Genomic DNA, 24,781 nt, shown 5'->3' on the forward strand with positions numbered 1-24,781 from the left:
CTTGTTACATATTATCTATGGATGCTTTTGCGCTAAAAGGGCAGAAGTGAGTAGTTATGATAGAGAATGTGTGAATTGCAAACCTAAAGTACTTACAATTTGGCCCTTCAAGAAAAAGTTCGCCAGCCCCTGGTTAGATATGCATTGTCTAATAGAGTAGTCACTAGCCACATAGAGCTTTTAAAATTTCAAATAATTTAAATAAAATGTGTATTTTATTTTAAAATAGTTGAATTTGAAAATTCAGTTTTGCAGTCACACTATTCATATTTCCAGTTTTCACCAGCCAAATGTGGCTAGTGGCTTTTGTACTGGAAGTGTATACTGGACATCACAAATATAGAATATTTCCATCACCATTGAATGTTCTCTTGGATAGCCCTGCTCTGTTCTGTAACTGGACAGCCAGAGCTCTTTAAAAAATGATAAGGAACTAGAGGGTGGCAATCCAGAAAAAGGCCTAGCTTAAGAAAAGTCCAGTGTGGAATGAACATAGTATGAGTAGTAGATAGGACTCATTTGTGGACAGATATGGTATATGTTTGGAGTTTGATGAAAATAGCGTTTGTCATGGAATTCTGAGATGCTGACCTTTGTTAAAGAGAAGAGGGGGCTTAACAAGTACATGAGCACTATAGTAGTGATAAATGACTGGCAGAAAAGACCCTTGTAGGTTCAAGAGAAGGGGAGAGAGTAAAATGGAAGGCAGTGTATTGTACTGACAGATCAAAGATACTAGATTCAGTTACATGCATTTTATACTCAAACTTGAATAATTATAAGCTTTATTTTCTTGGGCAAATTAGTTCAATTTTCCAAGCCTGCCGTTCTCTGTCTAATACAACAGGAATGATAACCCTTACGACTGTTGTGAGGATTGGGATTAATGTTTGTAAGTACTATGGAGGGATTTCCATACAAAAGCAGGGATGTTAGGCAAGTGTAGTGTTTTGAAGTGTTATGGGCCCAGAGTAACTGGGATTACAGGTGCGCAACACCAGGCCCAGCTAATTTTGGTATTTTTAGTAGAGATGGGGCTTTGCCATGTTGGCCAGGCAGTTCTTGAACTCCTAACCTCAGGTGATCCACCTGCCTCGGCTTCCCAAAGTGCTGGGACTACAGGGTGGGCCACTGCGCCTGACCCCCTGACTTGTATGAGAAAAAAAAAAAAAAACGGTAAGGAGAGTAACTAGAAGACTTGAAAGTCACTGACTCTTAGACAAGGAAATGGAGGGGTAAGGAAGGTATAGCTTTGTAAACTACTATAACATACATGTAGGCCAGGTGTGGTGGCTGAAAGACACAGGTATTAAAAATAAGTAAACCTACAGTCATTTACTAATAGATACACAATATATAAAAGATGTATATTGCAACATCAATAACATAATGTGGGTGGAGAAGTTAAAGTGTAGACTTTTTATATGTGGTTAAATTTAAGCTATTATTATTACTATTATTATTATTATTATTATTGAGAGACAGGGTCTTCCTCTGTAGCCCAGGCCAGAGTGCTCACTGTAGCCTCACCTCCTGGGCTCATGGGATCCTCCTACCTCAACCTCAACCTCCTGAGTAGCTGGAACTACAGGTGTGTGTTCCCACACCTGGTTAATTTTCTTTTTTTTGATATGGAGTCTTGCTATGTCACACAGGCTGGAGTGCAGTGGTGCAATCTCAGCTCACTGCAACCTCCACCTCCCGGGTTCAAGCGATTCTCCTGCCTCAGCCTCCCATGTAGCTGGGATTACAGGTGCCCGCCACCATGTCCAGCTAATTTTTTGTATTTTTAGTAGAGACAAGGTTTCACCATGTTGGCCAGGTTGGTTTCAAACTCCTGACCTCAAGTGATCCTTAAATATTTTGGTAGAGACAGGGTCTCAGTATGTTGCCCAGGCTGGTCTCAAACTCCTGGACTCAAGCAATCCTCCCACCTCAGCCTCCCAAAGTGCTGGAAATACAGGTGTGAGCCACCACATCCAGCCTAAAATTATTATAATCTTACAACAGACTGTTATAACTATGAGATGTTTTATGTAAGCCTTATGGTAACCACAAAGAAAAAGTCTCTAGTAGATATACTGAAGACAAAGAGAAAGACATCAAATCATACCACTATAAAAAAATCAAATCAGAAAGAAAGAGTGAGATAGCAACAAAGAAACTATAAAATTGTCAGGATTAGCTTGGCAGAGTGGTTCATGAGTATAGCCCCAGTTACTTGAGAGGCTGAGGCAGAAGATTGCTTGAGCCCAAGAGTTCAAAACTGCAGTGAGTTATGATCATGCCACTATACTCTAGCCCCGGCAATAAAGGGAGACCTCATCTCTAAAACAACAAACAAAGAATCATAAGTGACTATGAATAATGATATGCCAACAAATTGGATAAAGTAGAAAAAAATGGATAAATTCCTAGAAACATGAAACTACCAAGCCTGAATCATGAAGAAATAGAAAAATCTGTATAGAGCAATTATGAGTCGGATAGTTCAATCAGTAATCAAAAACCTCCTAATAAAGAAAAGATGAATATTTGATGGCTTCACCAGTAAATTCTATCAAACACTTAAAGAATTAACTCTCTCGGGCTTGGTGGCTCACGCCTGTAATCTCAGCACTTTGGAAGGCCAAAGCAGGTGAATCACGAGGTCAGGTGTTCACAACCAGCCTGCCCAACATGGTGAAACCCCATCTCTACTAAAAATACAAAAAATTAGTTGGGCATAGTAGTGGGCACCTGTAATCCCAGCTACTCGGGAGTCTGAGGCAGAGAACTGCTTGAACCTAGGAGGCGGAAGTTGCAGTGAGCTGAGATTGCACCACTGCACTCCAGCCTGGACAACAGAGCAAGACTCTGTCTCAAAAATAAATAATAAAATAAAATAAATCTTATGGAGATGGTTGATACTTTCGTTTGAACGGTATTGACCCTGTTAGGTCCAGGCTGCAAGTTCCAACAAGCCTGTGGACTATGATTCCAATGTGTTTGGTTTTCAAGGGCTTTGCAGTGTTACTTGGATTTGTCCTGTGTGTGCACCACCCAGTCCAATCTAAAACTTAAACTTTAGTCTTTGGTATGTTATTTACAGACAGATCCACATATATTCAGGTCAAAAGAGCATAGGAGTTCATAAAAACTGAGTTTTTTTTTTTTACTTTGGAATTTTTGAACTTGAACATGGATTGCTTTTTTGAACTTGTTCCTTGCTGTGATCTTCTTGATACTTTCTTGTTCCCTGGAGCTCCCCTATTCAGTTCTCTTGTCATAACCCTGAGGCTTAAGTTACCTTCCCCTGCTTTGTACTTTCTGCAACTATGGCTGGGTGTGGCGGGAGGAAAAAAAGTAATGGGGGTTCACTCTGCAGCAACTCTTAATAGAAAAGAAGGTTCCTATCCCTTGTAGTTTTAGATACCTGCAGGCCCCCACTGCTTCCACTGCTGCTGCTGCTATTGCTGTGAGACTGTCTGGAGGCTGTGACATGGAAAAACAGGCAGGAAAACATACACATATATGTGTATGTATGCGTAAACACTCAGAAACAAGGGACTGCCCCAATTTCTCTTGATGTTAAGAATACCATTTCCTGTTCCTTCTGCCAAAACTGGAAGGCTTTTCCTAGGCCAGGCTCGGTAATCTCAGCACTTTGAGAGGCCAAGATGGGAGGACTGCTTGAGTCCCGGAGTTCAAAATCAGCCTAGACAACATAGGGAGACTTTGTTTTTATCAAAATTTTAAAAATTAGCTGGGCATAGTGGCACACACCTGCTGTTTCAGCTACTTGGGGGCTGAGGTAGGAGAATCGCTTGGGCCCAGGAGGTCCTGTCTGCAGTGAGTTGGCCACTACAGTCCAACTGGAATTATCTCAGTCTATACCTTATGCAATAAACAAGTTAACTGAATTTGTAGACCCCTAAAAACATATAGAAAATACCTAGAAATAAAATATCAAAAGAACTATAAGCCCTTTTTTGGGATAAGTTTGTAAAAATATATTGAAATACCATCAAGAAGGCCTAAATAATTGGAGAAAAGTACTGTGATCATGGCTAACATGATTTAATATAACAAAGATATCAGTTACTACTAAAGTGATCTACAAATTCAATGTAATTTTTTTTTTTTTTTGAGATAAGACTCTCACTCCATTACCCAGGCTGGAGTGCAGTGGCATGATCTCATCTCACTGCAACTTCTGCCTCCCAGGTTCAAGCGATTCTTGTGCCTCAGCCTCCTGAGTAGCTGGGATTACAGTTGTGCACCACCATGCTCGGATAATTTTTATATTTTTAGTAGAGCCAGGGTTTCACCATGTTGGCCAGGCTGGTCTCAAATTCCTGGCCTCAAATGATCTGCCCATCTTGGCCTCCCAAAGTGCTAGGATTACAGGCATGAGACACCATGCCTGGCCAAATTTAATGTAATTATACATACTTAAAACTCAACATTTTAAATAAAACATAATTTTTTTTTTTTTTAAAGATGGGGTTTCACCATGATGGCCAGGCTGGTCTTGAACTCTTGACCTCAGGTGATCCACCCACCTCGGCCTCCCAAAGTGCTAGGATTACAGGCGTGAGCCACCGCACCCGGCCAGTAAAACATAAAGTAATTTTTAAAATTATATGAAAGATCAAAGAAAAAAGTATAACCAAAACATGCCTAAAGAAAAGGTGGAGGGATGTGTCCTACCAGAAATCAAGACTTTTTATATAAATAAGAGTAATTAAGGCAGGGATAAAAAGGCTCAATGTAACAAGAAAGACCCATGTATTTATGAAACCTGAACATATGACAGAGGAGCATTGTTGATCAATGAAGAATAAATGGAGTTCTCATTTGAGAGGGAAACATAATTTTTTTTTTTAGAGATGGTGTTTCCTGTTTCCCTATGTTGCCCAGGCTGGTTTTGAATTCCTGGGCTCAAGCAACCCTCCAGCCTTTACCTCCCAAAGTGCTGGGATTATAGGCATGAGCTACCACACTCAGCCAACTTGTTTTCTATATAGAAAAGATAACTAATCTCCATCTCATACTATTCATAAAAATCAATTAAAGTTGCATTAATAGGGCTTTAATAAGAAAGTGAAAACAAAAATTCTTGGGAGTCTGAGATCAGCATGGGCAACATGGCAAAACCCTGTCTCCACAAAAAATATAAAAAGTTAGCCGGGTGTGATGGCACATGCCTGTAGTCCCAGGAAGCTGAGGAGGGAGGATCACCTGAGCCTAGGAGGTAAAAACTGCAGTGAGCCATGATTGTTCCACTGCACTCTAGCTAGGATGACTTTTTCTGTCTAAAAAAAAAAAAAATTGGAATTAAAATACAAAATTGGGCAAGGGAAAGGTTTCTAAAGATCCAAAAAGTATAAATCATACAGAAGAAAGATAAAAATGTTTGGCAGAGCGCTGTGGCTCACGCCTGTAATCCCAGCACTTTGAGAGGCTGAGGCAGGCAGATCACAAGGTCAGGAGATCAAGACCATCCTGGCTAACACAGTAAAACCCTGTCTCTACTAAAAATACAAAAAATTAGCCAGGTGTGGTGGCACACACCTGTAGTCCCTGCTACTGAGGAAGCTGAGGCAGGAGAAGCACTTCAACCTGGGAGGTGGAGGCTGTAGTGAGCTGAGATCATGCCACTGCACCCAAGCCTGGATGACAGAGTAAGACTCTGTCTCAAAAAAAAAAAAAAAGTTTATAAGCAATATGTAATTTAACCATTTAACATACAATGTGACAATATAACACAAAGAATCACTGGTCATCAAAAGATATCATAAAGAAAGTGAATAAAAAGCTGGGCATAGTGGCTCACGCCTATAATCCCAGCACTTTGAAAGGCTGAGGCAGGCAGATCACTTGAGGTTGGGAGTTTGAGACCAGCCTGACTAACATGGAGAAACCCCATCTCTACTAAAAGTACAAAATTAGCTGGACATGGTGGCACATGCCTGTAATCCCAGATACTGAGCAGGCTGAGACAGGAGAATCACTTGAACCCGTGAGGTGGACGTTGCGGTGAGCTGAGATTGTGCCACTGCACTCCAGCCTGGGCAACAACAGCAAAACTCCATCTCAAAAAAAATAAGTGAATAAAAAAGACATAAACTGGAAAACATATCTACAAAATATGCTATTGACCAAAAATGAGTATCCAGAATATATACAAGAAATTCCTACAAATCTTAGGAAAAAGACATATTAGATTAATACAAAAAGGATCAAAATGACATTACATAGAAGAGACACTAATGACCAATAAACTATGGAAAAGTAATCATCTTCAATAACAACCAGGATAATTCAACTTAAAATGATAAAATAAGATTTCATACTCATCAGATTATTAAAAAATGAAAAAATCTTATCATAAGGAGAGATGGTGGAACAAAAGTACTTCCCACATAAACTAATACAACACTTGGAAAACAGTTTGACATCACTTGGCAAAGCTGAGTAAGCATGTACACCAAGATCCAGCAATGGTATTCCTAAGTGTGTCTCCTAACAAATCTCTTCCACATGTAAGTCTGCAGATGTAAATACCATTGTCACAATTGTATTTTTAGGTATATACATTGTATATATTCTACTATGTTTATAAATACCATTTTAAAGGAAAAACTTAATGGATAGGTTGAAAAGCATAAAGGTCATTGTTAAAGAATGTATTAGTGAATCAATACAAATCAAGGCCAAAGAAACATATATAACGGCAGTGTAAATGGAAAAACAGATGAAGAAACACAGGAGATAATACAGACTTTTTATGTCAGTTTAATAGGAGAGGGAAAGAAGGAAATGGTAACAAGATAATATTTTGAAGAGATGACTACCAAGAATTTCCTACCACTAAAAAGAAAGATGTAAGTCCTCAGATTAAAAAATACTACCAGAAGCAAGGCATAAGGGGAATAAAGGTAATCATATCTGAATTTATCACAGTATCTTCATGGCCTTGTGGCAGGCAAAGATATATTAAAAGAGATAACAAGGTACAGTTGGCCCTTTGTATCGGGTGGGAGGGGTGAGGAGGGTTGAGGTTTGGTTCCAGGATCATGGCAGATGCCAAAATCTGTGGATGCTCAAGTCCCTTATATAAAATGGCACAGTAAGTTGGTTTCAACCAACTGTAGGTCTCAACCTATTAATAGGGAGGGCCAACTATACATATTTTAAACCATGATTGGTTGAGTCTGCGGATGCAGAATCCACAGATATGAAGGGCTGACTATAACATATGGGGTGATTCCATTTATGTAAGATTCAAAAATAGGCTAAGGCAGAATTTCTTACTCAAGTCCCAACAAGTGTGAAGCATTAAAAAAAAAAAGATGATTACATTTGACTACATTAATCATTAAGAACTTCTGTTCACAGAAAAGAAAACTAAAAAGAGAGCTATATTCAATTCAAAGTGGAAAAAGACACTTGTAGTTTGTAGAATATGCAAAGTCTCATAAGCAGAATATATAAAGAACCCTTACACATCATTTAAAAAAATACAGACCAACAGAAAAACAGGCAAAAGATTTGAGCAGGCAATTCACTGAAGAATTTCAGAAAACCAATAATGACATGAAAATGTGTGTTAAAACTCATCAGTGAAGAAGGAAATGTGGTCGGGCATGGTGGTTCATGACTGTAATTCCAGCACTTTGGGAGGCTGAGACTGGTGGATCACTTGAGGAGTTCAAGGCCAGCCTGGCCAACATGGTGAAACCCCATCTCTACTAAAAATATAAAACTTAAGGCTGGGCGCGGTGGCTCACGCCTGTAATCCCAGCACTTTGGGAGGCCGAGGCGGGTGGATCACGAGGTCAAGAGATCGAGACCATCCTGGTCAACATGGTGAAACCCCGTCTCTACTAAAAATACAAAAAATTAGCTGGGCATGGTGACGCGTGCCTGTAATCCCAGCTACTCAGGAGGCTGAGGCAGGAGAATTGCCTGAACCTGGGAGGCGGAGGTTGCAGTGAGCCGAGATCGCGCCATTGCACTCCAGCCTGGGTAACGAGCGAAACTCCGTCTCAAAAAAAAAAAAAAAAAAAAATATAAAACTTAGCCGGGCATGGTGGCACATGCTTGTAATTCCAGGCTGAGGCAGGAAGACTGCTTGAACCCAGGAGGCAGAGGTTTCAGTGAGCCAAGATCGCGCCACTGAACTCCAGCCTGGGTGACAGAGCGAGACTCTGTCTCGAAAAAAAGAAAAAGAAAAAAAATAAGGAAATGCAAATTAAAACCACACCAAATTATTATTATACATTCAATAATTGATAAAAATCCACGTTTGACAACATCGTACACTAGGAAGCATGTACAACAATGGGAACATTCATATACTGCTGGTGCAATTGTAAACAAATACAGGTGTTGAAGAAAAGTTAAAATCAGGCAACTGGGCTGGGTGAGGTGGCTCACTCCTGTTATCCCAACACTTTGGGAGGCTGGGGTGGGAGAATCACTTGAAGCCTAGAATTAGAGACCAGCCTGGCCAACATGGCAAAATCTTGTCTCTACTAAAAATACAAAAATCAGCGGGGTGTGGTGGCACATGCCTGTAATCCCCACTCCAGCCTGGACAACAGAGCTATACTCTGTCTCAAAAAAAACTAAAAAATTAGGAAGCTAGGTTGGGAACAGTGGCTCACACCTATAATCCCAGCACTTTCGGAGGCTGAAACCAGGGGATCACTTGAGCCCAGGAGTTTCAGACCAGCCTAGGCAATGTAGCAAAACCCAGTCTCTACAAAAAATAAAATTAGCCAGGTGTGGTGGCATGCGCCTGTAGTCCCATCTACCCAGGAGGTGAGGTGGGAGGATCGCATGATCCCAGGAGGTGGTCAAGACTGCAGTAAGCCATGATCATGCCACTGCACTCTAGCCTGGGCAAGAGTGAGACCTTGTTTTTTTAAAAAAGTAAAAGCACCCTGTGGAAACCAATAGACAGGTAATGTTATTATTTTGCAAAGTCCATAAAAACTGAAAGAATAAACACAGTAATAGATTAAAAATGTAAAACATATGAATGAACAAGTTAAAGATAATTATCACACTATAGTGAAAATGTTCATTCTCACAAGTACTCAATATAATTACAATAAAGCAGTCCAATATACCAAGAAATCACTGTAACATTTATATAACTTTGCATTAAAGTTATATAAGGGAGAAAATGTCCATATTTTTAAAGAATTACATAATGAGATTATGCAAGGGCAAAATGACATGAAGTTTTGGATTTGTTTGAAAATATTTGCGGCCAGGTGCAGCAAATATTTTCAAACACCTGTAATCCCAGCATTTTGGAAGGCCAAGGCAGGTGAATGACCTGAAGTCAGTAGCTCAACACCAGCCTGGCCAACATGGTGAAACCCTGTCTCTACTAAAAATACAAAAACATTAGCCAGGCATGGTGGTGGGCGCCTGTAATCCCAGCTACTCGGGAGGCTGAGGCAAGAGAATCGCTTGAACCCAGGTGGCAGAGGTTGCAGTAAGCCGAGATCGTGCCATTGCACTCCAGCCTGGCTAAAAAGAACAAAATTCCATCTCAAAAAGAAAACCAAAACAAAGAAAATATTTGCGTGACAATAGGGGTAGATAAGTGGCACACGTATTTTTGAAAATTTTCACAATGAAAAACAACATTCTATGACTTGTCAAATAAATGAGCCAAAACATTTATTTAAAATAAAAATTGCCGGGCACAGTGGCTCACGCCTGTAATCCCAGCACTTTGGGAGGCTGAGGCGGGTGGATCATGAGGTCAAGAGATCGAGACCATCCTGATCAACATGGTGAAACCCTGTCTCTCTAAAAATACAAAAAATTAGCTGGGCATGGTGGTGCGTGCCTGTAATCCCAGCTACTCGGGAGGCTGAGGCAGGAGAATTGCCTGAACCCAGGAGGCAGAGGTTGCGGTGAGCCGAGATCGCGCCATTGCACTCCAGCCTGGGTAACAAGAGCGAAACTCCCTCTCAAAAAATAAAAAAATCATAAAAATAAAAACAATAATAATAATAATAAAATAAAAATTAACCATTCTTAAAGAGTACAATGAAGAATACTACCAAACGCATTGTGAATGTCTGAAAGCTTCAGAAATACCTTGTTTCTGAAAATCTATCCTAAGCAAATACAGAAAAATTTATATGTATAAAGTTGTGCTTTTACATAAAGAATGCATATATGCATAAAGAATGGTGCTTTTACAAACAAGCATTGATTAGAAAACAGCCTAAATATGAAAGTATAAATACTTGAACTGCACTAAAGGAAAAAACACAGAATTATATGAGAACATGCATGTAGAAACTGTTACCTACCTATTTAATCTTCATGGTCATATCTTTTTGGTACTCTTCTTCCTGAGTTTACCTTCTATCCTGCTGTGTGCTCAGCCTACATTTCCTTGCCATATGTCCTGCTGTAAACCTCTGGGTATTAGGGTGCTTCCAGTTTCTGTCCTTGCTGTATTTATTCTGGTATTTCATCCAGTCACAAGACTCTGTATCTCTATATTGAGGGCTCTCTAAATTTCCCTCCAATGCTGATCTGATTCCACAGTTTCAGACTTCTATACTGAACTGCCTTCATGACATCTATGCTGTGTCCAATAAGCACCTGAAACTTAACAAGCAAACCCACCCCTGACTTTGCAACCCCCAAATCTACTCGTTCCACATTTCAGTAATTACAAAGCCCATTCTTTCATAGGCTTTCCCTAAAAAGCATGACTTATTTTTTTCTCTTATACTCCAAGACTGGATCCTGGTAACTCTTCCTTGAAAAGATTTCAAACCACCACTTCCTTCCACTGCCACTGATAACATTTCAATAGTCTCTGAGCCATCAATGTATCTCAACCAGTCTACTACAAAAACCTGCTAAACAGCCACCCTGCTTCTAACCTTGCCTCCTACTAAGCAGGTAGGGTAATCCTTTTAAAATATATGTTGCATCAAAGTTAGGTGCAGTGGCTCAGCCTGTAATCCTAGCACATTGGGAGGCCGAGGTGGGAGGATCACTTGAGGTCAGGATTTCGAGACCAGCCTGGCCAACATGGTGAAACACTGTCTCTACTAAAATATAAAAATTAGCCAGGCATAGTGGTGGGTGCCTGTAATCCCAGATACTCGGAAGGCTGACACCCGAGAATCACTTGAATCCAGGAGGCAGAGGTTGCTGTGAGCCAAGATCATGCCACTGCACTCCAGCCTGGGCGACAGAGCAAGACTCCATCTCAAACAAAAACAAAACAAAAACGTAAGTTGCATCAAGCCATTTCTATGTGCACAGCCTTCTGATAACTTCTCTTAGAATGAAAAGATTTCTCATGGCCTGTGTGGCAGATCGTATATAAACTGACCCACTCTTTCCCACTCCTGCCTCTTTGATCTCATCTCCCACCCACGTACCCCTCTGCTCTCACCACTCCAGTCACTGGCCTCTGGGGCTGCTCCTCAAACACAGCCAACGCACAGCTGTCTCGCCCTTGAAGGTCTAGCTTCCTCTATCTGGAGCGGGCTTCCTCCCAGTACCTACAATGACTCACTATTGTGCTTCTTCTGGTCTCTGCCCAAATATTACCATATTATTTGGTAAGATATGGCAAATTTCTCTTGCCTCTTCACATAAAATAGCATCCTTTATCCCCTTCCTCTACTTCATGTTTCTTTTGAGTATTTACCTTATACATTATATATTCATCTATTTTCATATCTCTCCCTACACTGGGGGAATAAAGATTATGCATGTTCTATTTTTTTCTTTTTTTGAGATGGAGTCTCTGTCGCTCAGCCTAGAGTGCAGTGGTGTGATCTCAGCTTGCCGCAACCTCTGCCTCCTAGGTTCAAGTGATTCTCCTGCCTCAGCCTCCTGAGTAGCTGGGACTACAGGCCCATGTCACCACACCAACTGATTTTTGTGTTTTTGGTAGAGATGGAGTTTCATCATGTTGGCCAAGCTGGTCTTGAACTCCTGACCTCAGGTGATCCACCCACCTCAGCCTCCCAAAGTGCTGGGATTACAGGTATGAGCCACCATGCCTGATCACATGTGTTCTAGTCATTACTGTAACCTCAGTGTTGAGAATAGTGCTGGGCATACCATAGACACTCCAGAAACATAAACTAAATGAATGAATGTGCTGTCCTGTTCCTCCTCCTTCAGACCAAATCTCTCTTTGCCACTTCCGAGTTTTCCATGGAGACACATGCCCTTTATTTCCAACACTATCTAAAGTCAACGATGCTCACACCCAAATCTTCCCCTATAACTTCTATGTGGATCAACCCTTCTTCTACTTCATTAGCCCTCACTTTCTGTTAAGCTCCCTATTTTAACTTCACTTAGAGTTGTTCTACTTTGTAGAAGTTATTTGTAGACACGTTCTAGTACTTCTACTAGGCAATAAGTTCTAAAATTGTTATTCCTTTTTTAAATTCTGCAGCAACTAGCTGAGTGCCTCATACATGTTAGAAAAATCAGTAAATGTTGGTAAAAAAAAATATGAATGAATAAATGAGGGCATAAATCCCTACTCCAAAAATCTTAGTAAAAGAAAATAAGTCTTTGGCAGTGTAGGAAAAAATCTATTTCTGGAGACAGTGATGCTTTTATTAGACTAAATACAAAGGAGGATGAGAAACTAGGAAGGAGATGGATCCAAAATATGGATAGAAAGGAATATCACTAGAGAGGGTGGAGGAGGGCACCAGCTGGTTAGAACTGAGAGGGAAGTATAAGAGGAGAAAAGTGGCTGGGTGCAGTGGCTCATGCCTATAATCCCAGCACTTTGGGAGGCTGAGGCAGGCAGAACATGAGATCAGGAGTTCAAGACCAGCCTGGCCAACATAGTGAAATCCTGTCTCTACTAAACATACAAAAATTAGCCAGGTGTGGTGGCGCCTGCCTGTAATCCCAGCTACTCAGGAAGCTGAGGCAGGAGAATTGCTTGAACCTGCGAGGCAGAGGTTGCAGTGAGCCAAGATTGCACCACTGTACTACAGCCTGGGTGACAGAGTGAGACTCTATCTCAAAAAAAAAAAAAAAAAAAGAAGAGAAAAGCAGGCAAAGTGTGTTAGGTAAGGGGGAAAGGTAGGATCATTTGAAAGCTCATGGAGAAAAGGTCTTACATTTGCACAACAAGCCAAAAGCCTTTGAGAGGAGTTTCCCAGATAGCATCTAAAAGATGCAGTCTCTCTACTGGCCAAATTGGGCATTACCTGCTGTGCCTCACTTACCTGGCCACTGGCCTCTTGTTAGCTCTCTGTCAACCAACCAGGGCTCCTTCCCTTGCTCCAAGTAGGAGATCACATTTGGTTTAGAAATAGAATGCCCTGCTTACAAAAGAAGTAACAAAACAAATTTATCATGAGAACATCCTAGAATTCAAATCCAGTCCCTTCATTATAAAGACAGACATGATTTATGAGAAGAGTCAAAGAAAGGTACAGCGGACTTAGGAACAGAAAATGTAAAACATCCCCCAAAACTCAATGCAGGTTCCTTTTTCCAACTCTGCAATATTCAGAACATTCCTGTGAGAACAGGATGTTGAAATTCAACTGGTTTTGAAAAGGCAGGTGAGCATTTCACATTGGAAAAAGTAGACCTTTCAAGGGCAGAATCTAAATTACTATGGACAGATGTCCTTACCCATTGAAACCAGGTTGCTGTAATTCTCCAGCATCACATCTCTGTATAAATCTCTCTGATCATCATTCAGGCATTCCCACTCCTCCTGAGAGAAGTCTATGGACACATCACTGAACATCACTGACTCCTGGAACAATAATCATGTATATGACATGATTAATTAAAAAAAGTATTTTTTGCAAAGGAAAGAGAGAAGAAAAAGATTAAGGTAGAGGAAGTAAAATATAGTGAGTATATGTATGTCTGGGACGCAGTAAAGGATTATAAACAAATAAGCACAACTGAATCACTGCGTTCCCATGTCATTCTGTTTCCTCCAAATGAAACTGCCTGAATATGGTAGGATACCTCCATTACTCAAACAAGATTGGGAACATACAAAAATTCAGCTAAGAGGGCTTTCCCAATTAAATGAAATTGTATATGCGATGCCTCGCACTATACCTGTCATATAATAAATCAACGATACATGTGATCTTCTTTCTGCCCCTCTTTTCCCAAATAGCTGAGAGTCAAATTTCAGAATAGTACAGGCATGCACTATCATGCCTGGCTGATTTTTATATTTTTTGTAGAGACAGGGTTTTGCCGTGTTGCCCAGGCTGGTTGCCGGGATTCAAACAAAGGGATAAAGGCAAGACATTAAAAGCCTCCAGAGAGAAGAGCAGGTCATATAAAAGGCATCAAAAATTAGAAGGGCAATGGAATTCTCAAGAACACCTCTAAAAGTCAGAAATGGTAAGAACAATTCTTCAATATTCTGATGGAGAAAATAAACGCTGACCTAGACTTTCATAACCAAACAATCATTCTGTTTTGAGTGTTGAGAAAAGACATTTGTAGACATCTAAGGACTCAACAGTTTCTTCAGAAACTTCTAGAGAATGTGCTACACAAAAACAAGGGAGTAAACAAAAAAAGAAGACAACACAGGATTCAGGAAGTAGATGAAGTCTCAGAAAAGCTGTGCAGCTGGCCTAGAGAGGAAACTAGACCAGATGGGAACAAAGAAACATGAAATGGGGAAGCAAGTCTCTACATCAAAAGGAACTATGTGTCTGACCAGAGGGAAACATATTAATTGGCAGTGATGCTAGAGATTCTGGATATAAACACAGAAATGACTAAGCAAATGGGGGAGAAAGCAGTTAACCCCAGGAAAATGAAGGGTTGTGCAGAACAAAGCCATGCGCTCGCTTGGCAGAGAATAATATTTGCAGCCATAATAAGGTGTATACTATCAATTTAACCAAAAATGATGATATGATAACCATCAGGAAAAATGATGGTTATTGCGGTATGGGAATACAATGTTCCTTTTAACTTTGCAATCAATCAAGAGATAATGACTAAAGTGAGTTTATAAAAAAATGGTAATTAACTAGTTTTCAAGAGTTGAGGGCAGTGGCCTCTTGGAGTGGGACTGGTGATGGGACAAAACCAGAACTGAACTACTTCCCTTGTAGACATGTATAAAATTACTTTTTAAGATATTGTACCTTAGAAAATTATATTTGCATATACTTTAAGACTCTGACTCATTCCTATGCCAGGCTATTATATAATAAGAAATGTTCCTTGTTACAACAAATGCTATTCATAAGTATATGTTTCTCACTGAATAATATTCTATTATAAGGCTATAAAAGACATCTATTCTTTTACCTTTAGAAATTCAGGCTGGAGGTGATCTTTAAAGACCTCCCCAACATTGGCCCAACCTTATTTATAACCACCTACTGCCCAGCTGTAAATTCCCCTTATAACTAAGTGATAGAAAACTGGTGAAGGACGATTCAGTTTCACTGTTGACATTACTGACATCACTGTTTTTGTTTTTAAACAGGGTCTTCCTTTGTCACCCAGGCTGAAGTGCAGTGGTATGATCACATCTCACTGCAACCATCATTTCCTGGGATCAAGTGATCCTCCCACCTCAGCCTCCTGAGTAGCTGGAACTACAGGCATGCACTATCATGCCTGGCTGATTTTTGTATTTTTTGTAGAGACAGGGTTTTGCCGTGTTGCCCAGGCTGGTTGCCGGGATTCAAACAAACCACTAATCTCAGCCTCCCAAAATGCTGGAATTACAGGTGTGTGTCACCACATTTGGCCACGATTTCAATTTTTCATGGATGCTTAGTGAGGTATCAGAGCTTTGTACCAACCACTAGTCACACTCTCAGACATAAAAGGCTCATTAACCAGGAGAACGTGCCATGTACTAAGACTGAAATCAAACAGAACCACAGCACATGTTTTCCTATTGCAAAATCCAGGTCTATGGAGCTAATCAGGGCTTTTTCCTATGAGTTGCCCCTAATTTCTTATTTTCATCCCATCAAATCACTGTCCAAGCAAGTTAGATTCATTAATTCAATGTGGGGAACACATTTCTATACTATCAGGATTTCTGGTAAAAGTCTGAGATAGGAGATGCTCAAGGACTTTGTAAATGAGTATGTAAACATTGTCTAAAAGTGTAGCTGGGCATGGTGGCTCACACCTGTAATCCCAGCACTTTGGGAGGCCAAGGCAGGTGGATCATGAGGTTAAGAGATCGAGACCATCTTGGCCAATATGGTGAAACCCCATCTCTACTAAAAATACAAACATTAGCTGGGCATGGTGGTGCGTGCCTGTAATCCCAGCTACTCAGGAGGCTGAGGCATAAGAATCACTTGAACCAGGAGGCAGAGGTTGCAGTGAGCCGAGATTGTGCCACTGCACTCCACCCTGGGCAACAGAGTGGGACTCCGTCTCAAAAAAAAAAAAAAAAGGCAGGGGAACTGCATGTCCTATTGAAAGAGGACCCTGGAAAACACTGTAAAAAAATTATCCTCAACCTGATCAGAGTCAGACCATTATTACTTACATAATTCTTAATCTCTGTATGGAAAGAAGTAAGTATTCTTTTTTTTTTTTAAGATGGGGTTTCACCATGATGGCCAGGCTGATTTTGAACTCCTGACCTCAGGTGATCCACCCACCTCATCCTCCCAAAGTGCTAGGATTACAGGTGTGAGCCAGCATACCCGGCCTAGAAGTAAGTATTCTTGATGAAATTGATAGGTGATTTTCTGATGAACATTAATCTAATTAAAACTTCTTCAGCCGGGCGCGGTGGCTCACGCCTGTAATCCCAGCACTTTGGGAGGCCGAGGCGGGTGGATCACGAGGTCAACAGATCGAGACCATCCTGGTCAACATGGTGAAACCCCGTCTCTACTAAAATTACAAAAAATTAGCTGGGCATGGTAGCGCGCACCTGTAATCGCAGCTACTCAGGAAGCTGAGGCAGGAGAATTGCCTGAACCCAGGAGGCGGAGGTTGCGGTGAGCCGAGATTGCGCGATTGCACTCCAGCCTGGGTAACAAGTGCGAAACTCCGTCTCAAAAAAAAAAAAAAACTTCTTCAGAGAAATTTGTTATTCAACCACTTGGCTGACTAATAGTTAACTGTGAGTTAAGAATATAAATTTTTGGCTGGGCGTGGTGCTCATGCCTGTAATCCCAGCACTTTGGGAGGCTGAGGTGGGCAGATCACTTGAGGTCAGGAGTTCCAACACCAGCCTAGACAACATGGCAAAACCCCTTCTCTACTAAAAATACAAAAAGTAGCTGAGTGTGGTGGCATACACCTGTAATACCAGCTACTCAGAAGGCTGAGGTAGGAGAATCACTTGAACCCAGGAGGCAGAGGTTGCAGTGAGCTAAGATCGCACCACTGCACTCCAGCCTGGAAGACAGAGACTCCATCTTAAAAAAAAGAAAAGAAAAGAAAAAAAAAGGTAAATTTTCTAACAATGATTATCTAATCAGTTCTTTCTTTTCCATGAATTGGCCTGTTAGAGATCCTTTCCTTTACAGCAAAATTCTGGCATTGCTTATAACCAAAACTTTTGAAAGGTGTTTTTGTTTCTAACATCAAAAAGCATCGTAATGAGGAAAGCAAATGTTTACAGGTACTAGAAGTAAAAATCACTCTATCTGAGCAAAAGGAAACAATATCTCACCTGAGCCATGGCTTTGATATTTGTAGGAAAGGACCTTCTCTTGGCTCTTCTTTTGGAAAAGGGTAGAGCTGGGAGAGGCAAAAGAAGATAGATAAGACTCTACTTTCCTCACAGCTCCCAGCCCAGAAGATCATTTCCCTTCTGTTCATGCTTTAGAAACACTTATGGGGTGTCAATGAGGAGAATGGGCAAATCTCTTATCATCCCTAGCTTCAAAGATACCAGGCTACAACTGGAGCAGGATGGATTAGGGCAACTCCATATGGCTAGGAGAATACATGTTTGTATACACACACATGCACACATATAAAGATTTTTTTTAACTCAAATTATGTTATACACGCTTCTTACACACATTGCTATTTTTACTTAATATATCCTGGAATGAGGTCCCAATTAGTACGTATTGTGCTACGTAACTGGCTTAATAGCGACACTGTAGTCCATTAAATGGATATAGCTTTATTTATTTAACCAATCTGTGGCCAATCATCATTTGAGCTTTATCTAGTTTTTCCCAAGTAGCTGGGACTACAGGTGCCCGTCAACACACCCAGCTAATTTTTGTATTTTTAGTAGAGATGGGGTTTCACCATGTTGGCCAGTCTGGTCTCAAACTCCTAACCTCAGGTGATCCACCCGCCTTGTCCTCCCAATGTGCTGGGATTACAGATGTGAGTCACTGCACTCGGTCTTGTGTGTAATTTTTATAAACATCTTCACTTTAAGATGGCAAAGTGCCCAAAAGAATAAATTATACTAAAATACTAAAGGAAGACTAAATTGTTTAAGGGGAAGAACTGAATTGTGATCAATGTTTAAGAAAATTTTGGTGGCCGGGCGTGGTGGCTCACGCCTGTAATCCAAGTACTTTGGAGGCCAAGGCGGGCAGATCACCTGAGGTTGGGAGTTCAAGACCAGCCTGACCAACATGGTGAAACCCCGTCTTTTTTTTAAAAAAAAATTTTTGGTGTTTTGCTTATTAGATACAAGAATTTAATAAACTTAAAATTATACAAACTATAAACAGCAGTGAATATTATCCTTTATGCACCAAGCTTCTTGTTCATTAAACAATTCATCAATTATTTCATGTAGGGCCGGGCGCGGTGGCTCACGCCTATAATCCCAGCACTTTGGGAGGCCGAGGCGGGTGGATCACGAGGTCAAGAGATCGTGACCATCCTGGTCAACATGGTGAAACCCCGTCTCTACTAAAAATACAAAACATTAGCTGGGCACGGTGGCACATGCCTGTAATCCCAGCTACTCAGGAGGCTGAGACAGGAGAATTGCCTGAACCCAGGAGGCGGAAGTTGCGATGAGCCGAGATCGCGCCATTGCACTCCAGCCTGGGTAACAAGAGCGAGACTCCGTCTCAAAAAAAAAAAAAAAAAAAAAAAAATTATTTCATGTAAAACTGACCACCCAGAAAGTAGCACCATGTTATCAATTATCTAATGGCTTCCTCTACCCATAAGCACTCACTGCATTTCCCCAGATGAAAACCAAAGTAATCTAAGTGTCTCTTCCTTAAAATCTGAATGCATCTTTTGATATTATTACTATTACATATTAAGCTCTTAGTATTCTTTTATCAACCAAATAGCCTATGATAAACAATGGCCAGGCATTGTACCAGATACTAAAGAGTCAAAAATAATCCAGAAAGATCTGGAAACAGAGTTCCTTCTCCTGTATTCCTCATTTTGAGCCCACCTTTCTGGTCTCTCCTCCTGGCCTTCCTCTGGTTAAAGGGATGTCCTCAAATGCTGTACCTTCTAAGCAGAATGGCATAAAACATTCCCACTTCAACATCTCCATACCATGCTTGTTGCATTCTCAACACTCCTCCTCTTTGTCCTGGAGGGCAGCCATCCAGGCTGAATTTTTGCATCGGAGGATCTGCTCCTCTCTTTTACATTCAGCCCTCATTAATGTAAAAAAAAAAAAAAAAAAAAAGGCTTATGCAATAAGAAAGAAAACTTCCTCAACTCAATGAGTAGCATCTACAAAATACCTACTGTTAGGAAAGACAGTTACTGTAGGTCTCTTACACTCATACACATCTTGCTGGGTATGCCTAGAATGCAAGTCTCTAACTACTCTTTAACTGGGCCATTTCCCAGTGTTATTTATGCAGCTGATAACCTTGAGAGATGAGATAACAGCACAAACAGCAGGCTTGCTTACTGTGGACTATAAAAGCAATGGATTATCCAGGCTCAGTGTTCCTCAGTGGCTGTGGCCATGTACTGCATGAATAGCATGCATGTAGACAGTCATGCTGTCCCCATGGAGCTGAGAAAAAGAGGAACTGATGAAAGCTGATGTCTATGCTGCTTGCTGTGCCATGAGTAATAAAGTCTTTGTCTCTGATCCAGGAGTCTCATGTTTTCTGCCAACATTCATGAAACTAACAGGCTAATGTATTAGCTTGAATGTATGAAAAAAAATCAAATCCTAGAGCTAATATTACACCTAATGTTGAAACACTGAAAAATTTCCCCCGAATCCAGGAAAAAAAAATAATGTGTATTATCATTTTTCTTTTAAACAATGTACTAGAGGGCTTGGCCAGTACAATAGGGTATGATGAAGAAGTAAAAGGTATAAAGATTGAAAGGAAATAAATAAAACTATCATTATTCATAGATGATAAGTTGCAGACATAGAAAATCCTAAATAATCAACAAATTCTTATAATTAGCAAGTGAATTAAGCAACATGATCTTGGCCTGGCACCTGTAATCCCAGCACTTTGGGGGCTGAGGTGGGCGTATGTCTTGAGGTCAGGAGCTTGAGACTAGCCTGGCCATCATGGTGAAACTCTGTCTCTACTATAACCAAAAATTAGCTGGGCGTGGTAGCATCTGCCTGTAATCCCAGCTACTTGGGAGGCTGAGGCAGGAGAATCACTTGAACCTGGGAGGCAGAGGCTGCAGTGAGCTGAGATCGTACCACTACACTCCAGCCTGGGTGAAAGAGCGAGACTCTGTCTCAAAAGGAAAAAAAAAAAATTATGATGACATTGCACCACACAACCAATAAAATAGTTAAAAGACTAACAGTACCAAATTATGAAGAGGATATGAGGATATCAAGCAACTGGAAATTTCATACATTGCTGGATGGAGGGTAAACAGGAACAACCACATGAAAACTTGGTAGTATCTATTAAACATTAGCCTACCCTATGATCTAGCAATGCCACTGCTAGTGTTAACACTGGACAAAAGCCTTCATGTGTTCACCAAAAACATGGTAGAGTGTTCACAGCAGCAGCACCATTTGTAACAGCCCCAAACTGGAAACTACCCAAATATCTATCAACAATGTAATTAACTAATATACTGCAATATATCCCCAATGTAATGAGAACTAAGTATAATTACACTGAACAACATGAATGAATTTCACAAACATAATGTAGAACAAAAGAAGCCAGGCATAAAACAGTATATGCTGTATAATTCCATGTATACATAAAGTTCAAGAATGTGTACAACAGCTGGACACACTAGTTCACGCCTGTAATCTCAGCACTTTGGGAGGCTGAGGTGGATGGATCACGAGGTCAAGAGATCGAGACCATCCTGGTCAACATGGTGAAACCCCGTCTCTACTAAAAATACAAAAAATTAGCTGGGCATGGTGGCGCATGCCTATAATCCCAGCTACTCAGGAGGCTGAGGCAGGAAAATTGCCTGAACCCAGGAGGCAGAGGTTACGGGTTGCGGTGAGCCGAGATCGCGCCATTGCACTCCAGCCTGGATAACGAGCGAAACTCCGTCTCAAAAAAAAAAAATACAAAAATTTGCCAGGCATGGTGGCTGGTGCCTATAATCCCAGCTACTCGGGAGGCTGAGGCAGGAGAATCCTTTGAACCTGAGAGGTGGAGGTTGGAGTGGACCAAGATTGCATCATTACACTCCAGCCTGGGCAACAAGAGAGAGATTCTGTCTAAAATAAAGAATGGGTAAAACTAGTTAATGATGATAGAATTCTGAATAGATTGTGGGGGAGAAACAACTGAGGAGGGGTATGAGGAAACCATCTCAGGTCTTGGTGGCAAAGTTCTTTATATAGATCTAGGAGTGTTACACAGCTGTACATTTCAGATTTGCACATTTTATATAGGCTCTATCTATCAACAGCCTCCTGCTTTATTGCCCAGGCTGGAGGGCAGTGGTGTGACCACGGCTTACTGCAGCTGCAAACTACTGGGCTCAAGCAATCCTCGTATCTCAACCTCCTAAGTAGCTAGAACTTATAGGTACCAGCCACCATGCTTGGCTAATTTTTTTTATTATGTATGTATTAATCTATTTATGGTAGAGTCAGTGTTTCACTGTGTTGCCCAGGCTAGTCTCCACCTCCTGGCCTCAAGCGATCCTCCAGCCTTGGCCTGGCAAAGTGCTGGGATTACACACATGAGCCCCACACCTGGCCTAAAAAAATTTTTTTAACTCTTGGAACTATGTTTTGGTGGGGATATGGAGCAATAAAATATTTCAAACAGGGCCGGGCGCGGTAATCCCAGCACTTTGGGAGGCCAAGGCGGATGGATCACGAGGTCAAGAGATCGAGACCATCCTGGTCAACATGGTGAAACCCCGTCTCTACTAAAAATACAAAAAATTAGCTGGGCGTGGTGTCGCGCGCCTGTAATCCCAGCTACTCAGGATGCTGAGGCAGGAGAATTGCTTGAACCCAGGAGGCGGAGGTTGCAGTGAGCCGAGATCGCGCCATTGCACTCCAGCCTGGGTAACAGGAATGAAACTCCGTCTCAAAAAAATATATATATATATTTTAAACATTGCTGTTTAAGTACAAATTTGTCCTCCCACTCTGGTAGATATTTCGACACTTTAGTAAAGTGGGAGATATCACATGGACCAGCAATTCTGCTGGTAAATAAACTCAAGCATGTGTACCCCATGTGAAAGAATGTTTGTGGCTGTGTTGTTTATAAAATAAAAAAAAACTATAACTAATACGTCCATCATTATTAGAAAGGATAATTGTGGTATAATTCAAAAGCAAGAATACAATATAGCAAAAAAACTGAATGAACTGCTATTTTATCTAATAGGGATGATTCACAGAATTGTAAAAATAAACCGGAGACAGTATGACAACATTCATATAAAGTTTTAAAACGGGGAAAAACTGGAGTATAATGCCTAGAGAAGTATACATAAGTGATAAAACCTCACATTGTGTGACTTATCCAGCCACACAAACCTGATTGCATCCCCACCCTGGGGACATTCAACTACAGACAATCCACACCCAAAGCAACAGGGTCGCACACACAGGGCCCCTATCGATCACACAAGCACAAGTGCACACTTACCGTGGAGACATTCACAGTCACAACCACACTGTCAGTCGGCGCACACCTGTACCCGGTCACAGTCACGATCACACACTAACCGCAGCTACACACACAGATAGAAACATGCAGTTACTCGCAGGTATCCCCACCTGAACTCTGCCGCACACAGTCACACAGCCACACAGTCCCACCCCACTATGGGGACAAACGCGGTAACACTCGAGCAGCCACAAGCTCCAGACAGCCGCGCACAATGCCGCACGTGGTCCCGCTCCTTCTCACACACACCAACAGCCAGTCTCCGAGGCGGTGCTGCACACGGTGTGAGCGTTGGAAACACTCATCACAAGAGCAGCCCGTCACAATCGCGCTATCATTCACCACACACCTCCACAGAGACGCAAGCGCACACTTTCAACCTCACCTCCATCGACGCACAAGGCCGAGGCTCGGCCCCCGGCCCCGCCCTCTCCCAGGTTCCTCACCTTAGGCCTTACGAGCTCCCGAATCAGCAGAACCCTCCCTGGCACTAGAGTAGTTGTTGGTGAAGTCCTGGGGGTCCCGCCACTGCGTGACTTGGAGGCTGAATTCCCGCGAGAAGCACAGTCATACCGAGGAGTCCTCTGGGAGCTGTAGTCAGAGACGTATCAGGGCCGGACAAGATGGCTCCCGATCGTAAGGATACCTGACCGCGCCTAGCGTCAGCCCCGCCGAAAGGATCGCGCCCCTCCTCTAACGGCGGTCTCCCCAGAGTCCTCATGGAGCCCCGCCTCAGGCTCAGACCCTGGCCCCCAAAGAAAGCCACTCCGACGTGTTTGAGATGGGCTTAGCTCCTGGACCCGTCCTATTGTCCCCAGTCGCTGGACAGCTTCAGAAAAACGACAGGTCAGGATGGGAAGCTAACTGCACCGCTGAGCCTTCTGGGAGGTGTAGTTCGGAGCTGTGAAGGTGGTTGGACCCTTGGAAAGTCATCTTTAATTGCTCTCACATATTAGCCGGCACTGGGCCGCCGACCGGAGACTTCTGGGAGTACTGTGCACCCAGAATGCGCAGGCGCAAACATACCGGGTTGCTGTTTTGGCCACTGTTCTGGCGTGAATTTTGTTTGGTGCTCCTTAGTGCAGAGAGGTTATGGGACCAGGGGTAAGACTCAAAGCTGGTTGGGGAGGCAAAAAGGGTGTAGACCAAGAACTTGCGATGTGATTGGGGAGGTCGAAGGGAAGGTATCCCAAATGTGGGACGGGTTTGGAGAAGAAGAGAGGAGTCTGAAATTGCAAAGGGCAGGTGTTATTCTGACTTCTGTGTGCTTTGTGATAAATGAGTGGTAAACGAAGTAAGGAGTTTCACTTTCTCCTGCAATTATTTTGTGTACTTGGACTAAGTATAGCTAAGGGCCAATATTTGACTGCTTTTGACCTATAAAGTTACTGTATAAACAGGTATGCATAGCTTAGTAATAACGACAAATTCTGGCCGAGCGCGGTGGCTCACCCCTGTAATCCCAGCACTTTGGGAGGCCAAGGGGTTCGAGACCAGCCTGGGCAACATGGTGTAAACCCCGTCTATACTAAAAATGCAAAAATTAGCCGGGCGTGGTGGCGCGTGCCTGTAGTCCCAGCTAATCGGTAGGCTGAGGTAGTAGAATCGCTTGAGCCCGGGAGGCAGAGGTTGCAGTGAGCCGAGATTGCGCCACTACACTCCAGCCAGGGCGACAGAGTGAGACTCATTCTCAAAAAAAAAAAATAAATAAAAAATAAAAAAAG

At 41.9% G+C, this 24,781-nt stretch overlaps 1 protein-coding gene and 1 pseudogene across 1 annotated transcript in view; one reads left to right on the top strand and one right to left on the bottom strand.

The window, feature by feature from the left end:
* LOC105706554 (zinc finger protein 82 homolog) overlaps nucleotides 1–23,916 on the bottom strand; it is a 58,990-nt gene extending 35,074 nt beyond the window's left edge. The window contains exons 1-4 of the mRNA XM_064382126.1: nucleotides 23,504–23,916; nucleotides 17,678–17,745; nucleotides 13,663–13,789; nucleotides 13,248–13,346 (exon numbers count right to left, since the gene is read on the bottom strand). Of these exons, the coding sequence (XP_064238196.1) occupies nucleotides 13,248–13,346; nucleotides 13,663–13,789; nucleotides 17,678–17,686 (235 nt within the window). The 5' untranslated portion in view covers nucleotides 17,687–17,745; nucleotides 23,504–23,916. The remainder of the gene's footprint in view (nucleotides 1–13,247; nucleotides 13,347–13,662; nucleotides 13,790–17,677; nucleotides 17,746–23,503) is intronic.
* Nucleotides 23,681–24,456, top strand: LOC105706581 (uncharacterized; annotated as a pseudogene).
* Nucleotides 24,457–24,781: the final 325 nt, after the last annotated feature.

Source organism: Aotus nancymaae, unplaced genomic scaffold (genome assembly GCF_030222135.1).
Source record: "Aotus nancymaae isolate 86718 unplaced genomic scaffold, 86718_ANA_hifiasm-v0.15.2.pri h1tg000028l, whole genome shotgun sequence".
NCBI classification, from domain to species: domain Eukaryota; kingdom Metazoa; phylum Chordata; class Mammalia; order Primates; family Aotidae; genus Aotus; species Aotus nancymaae.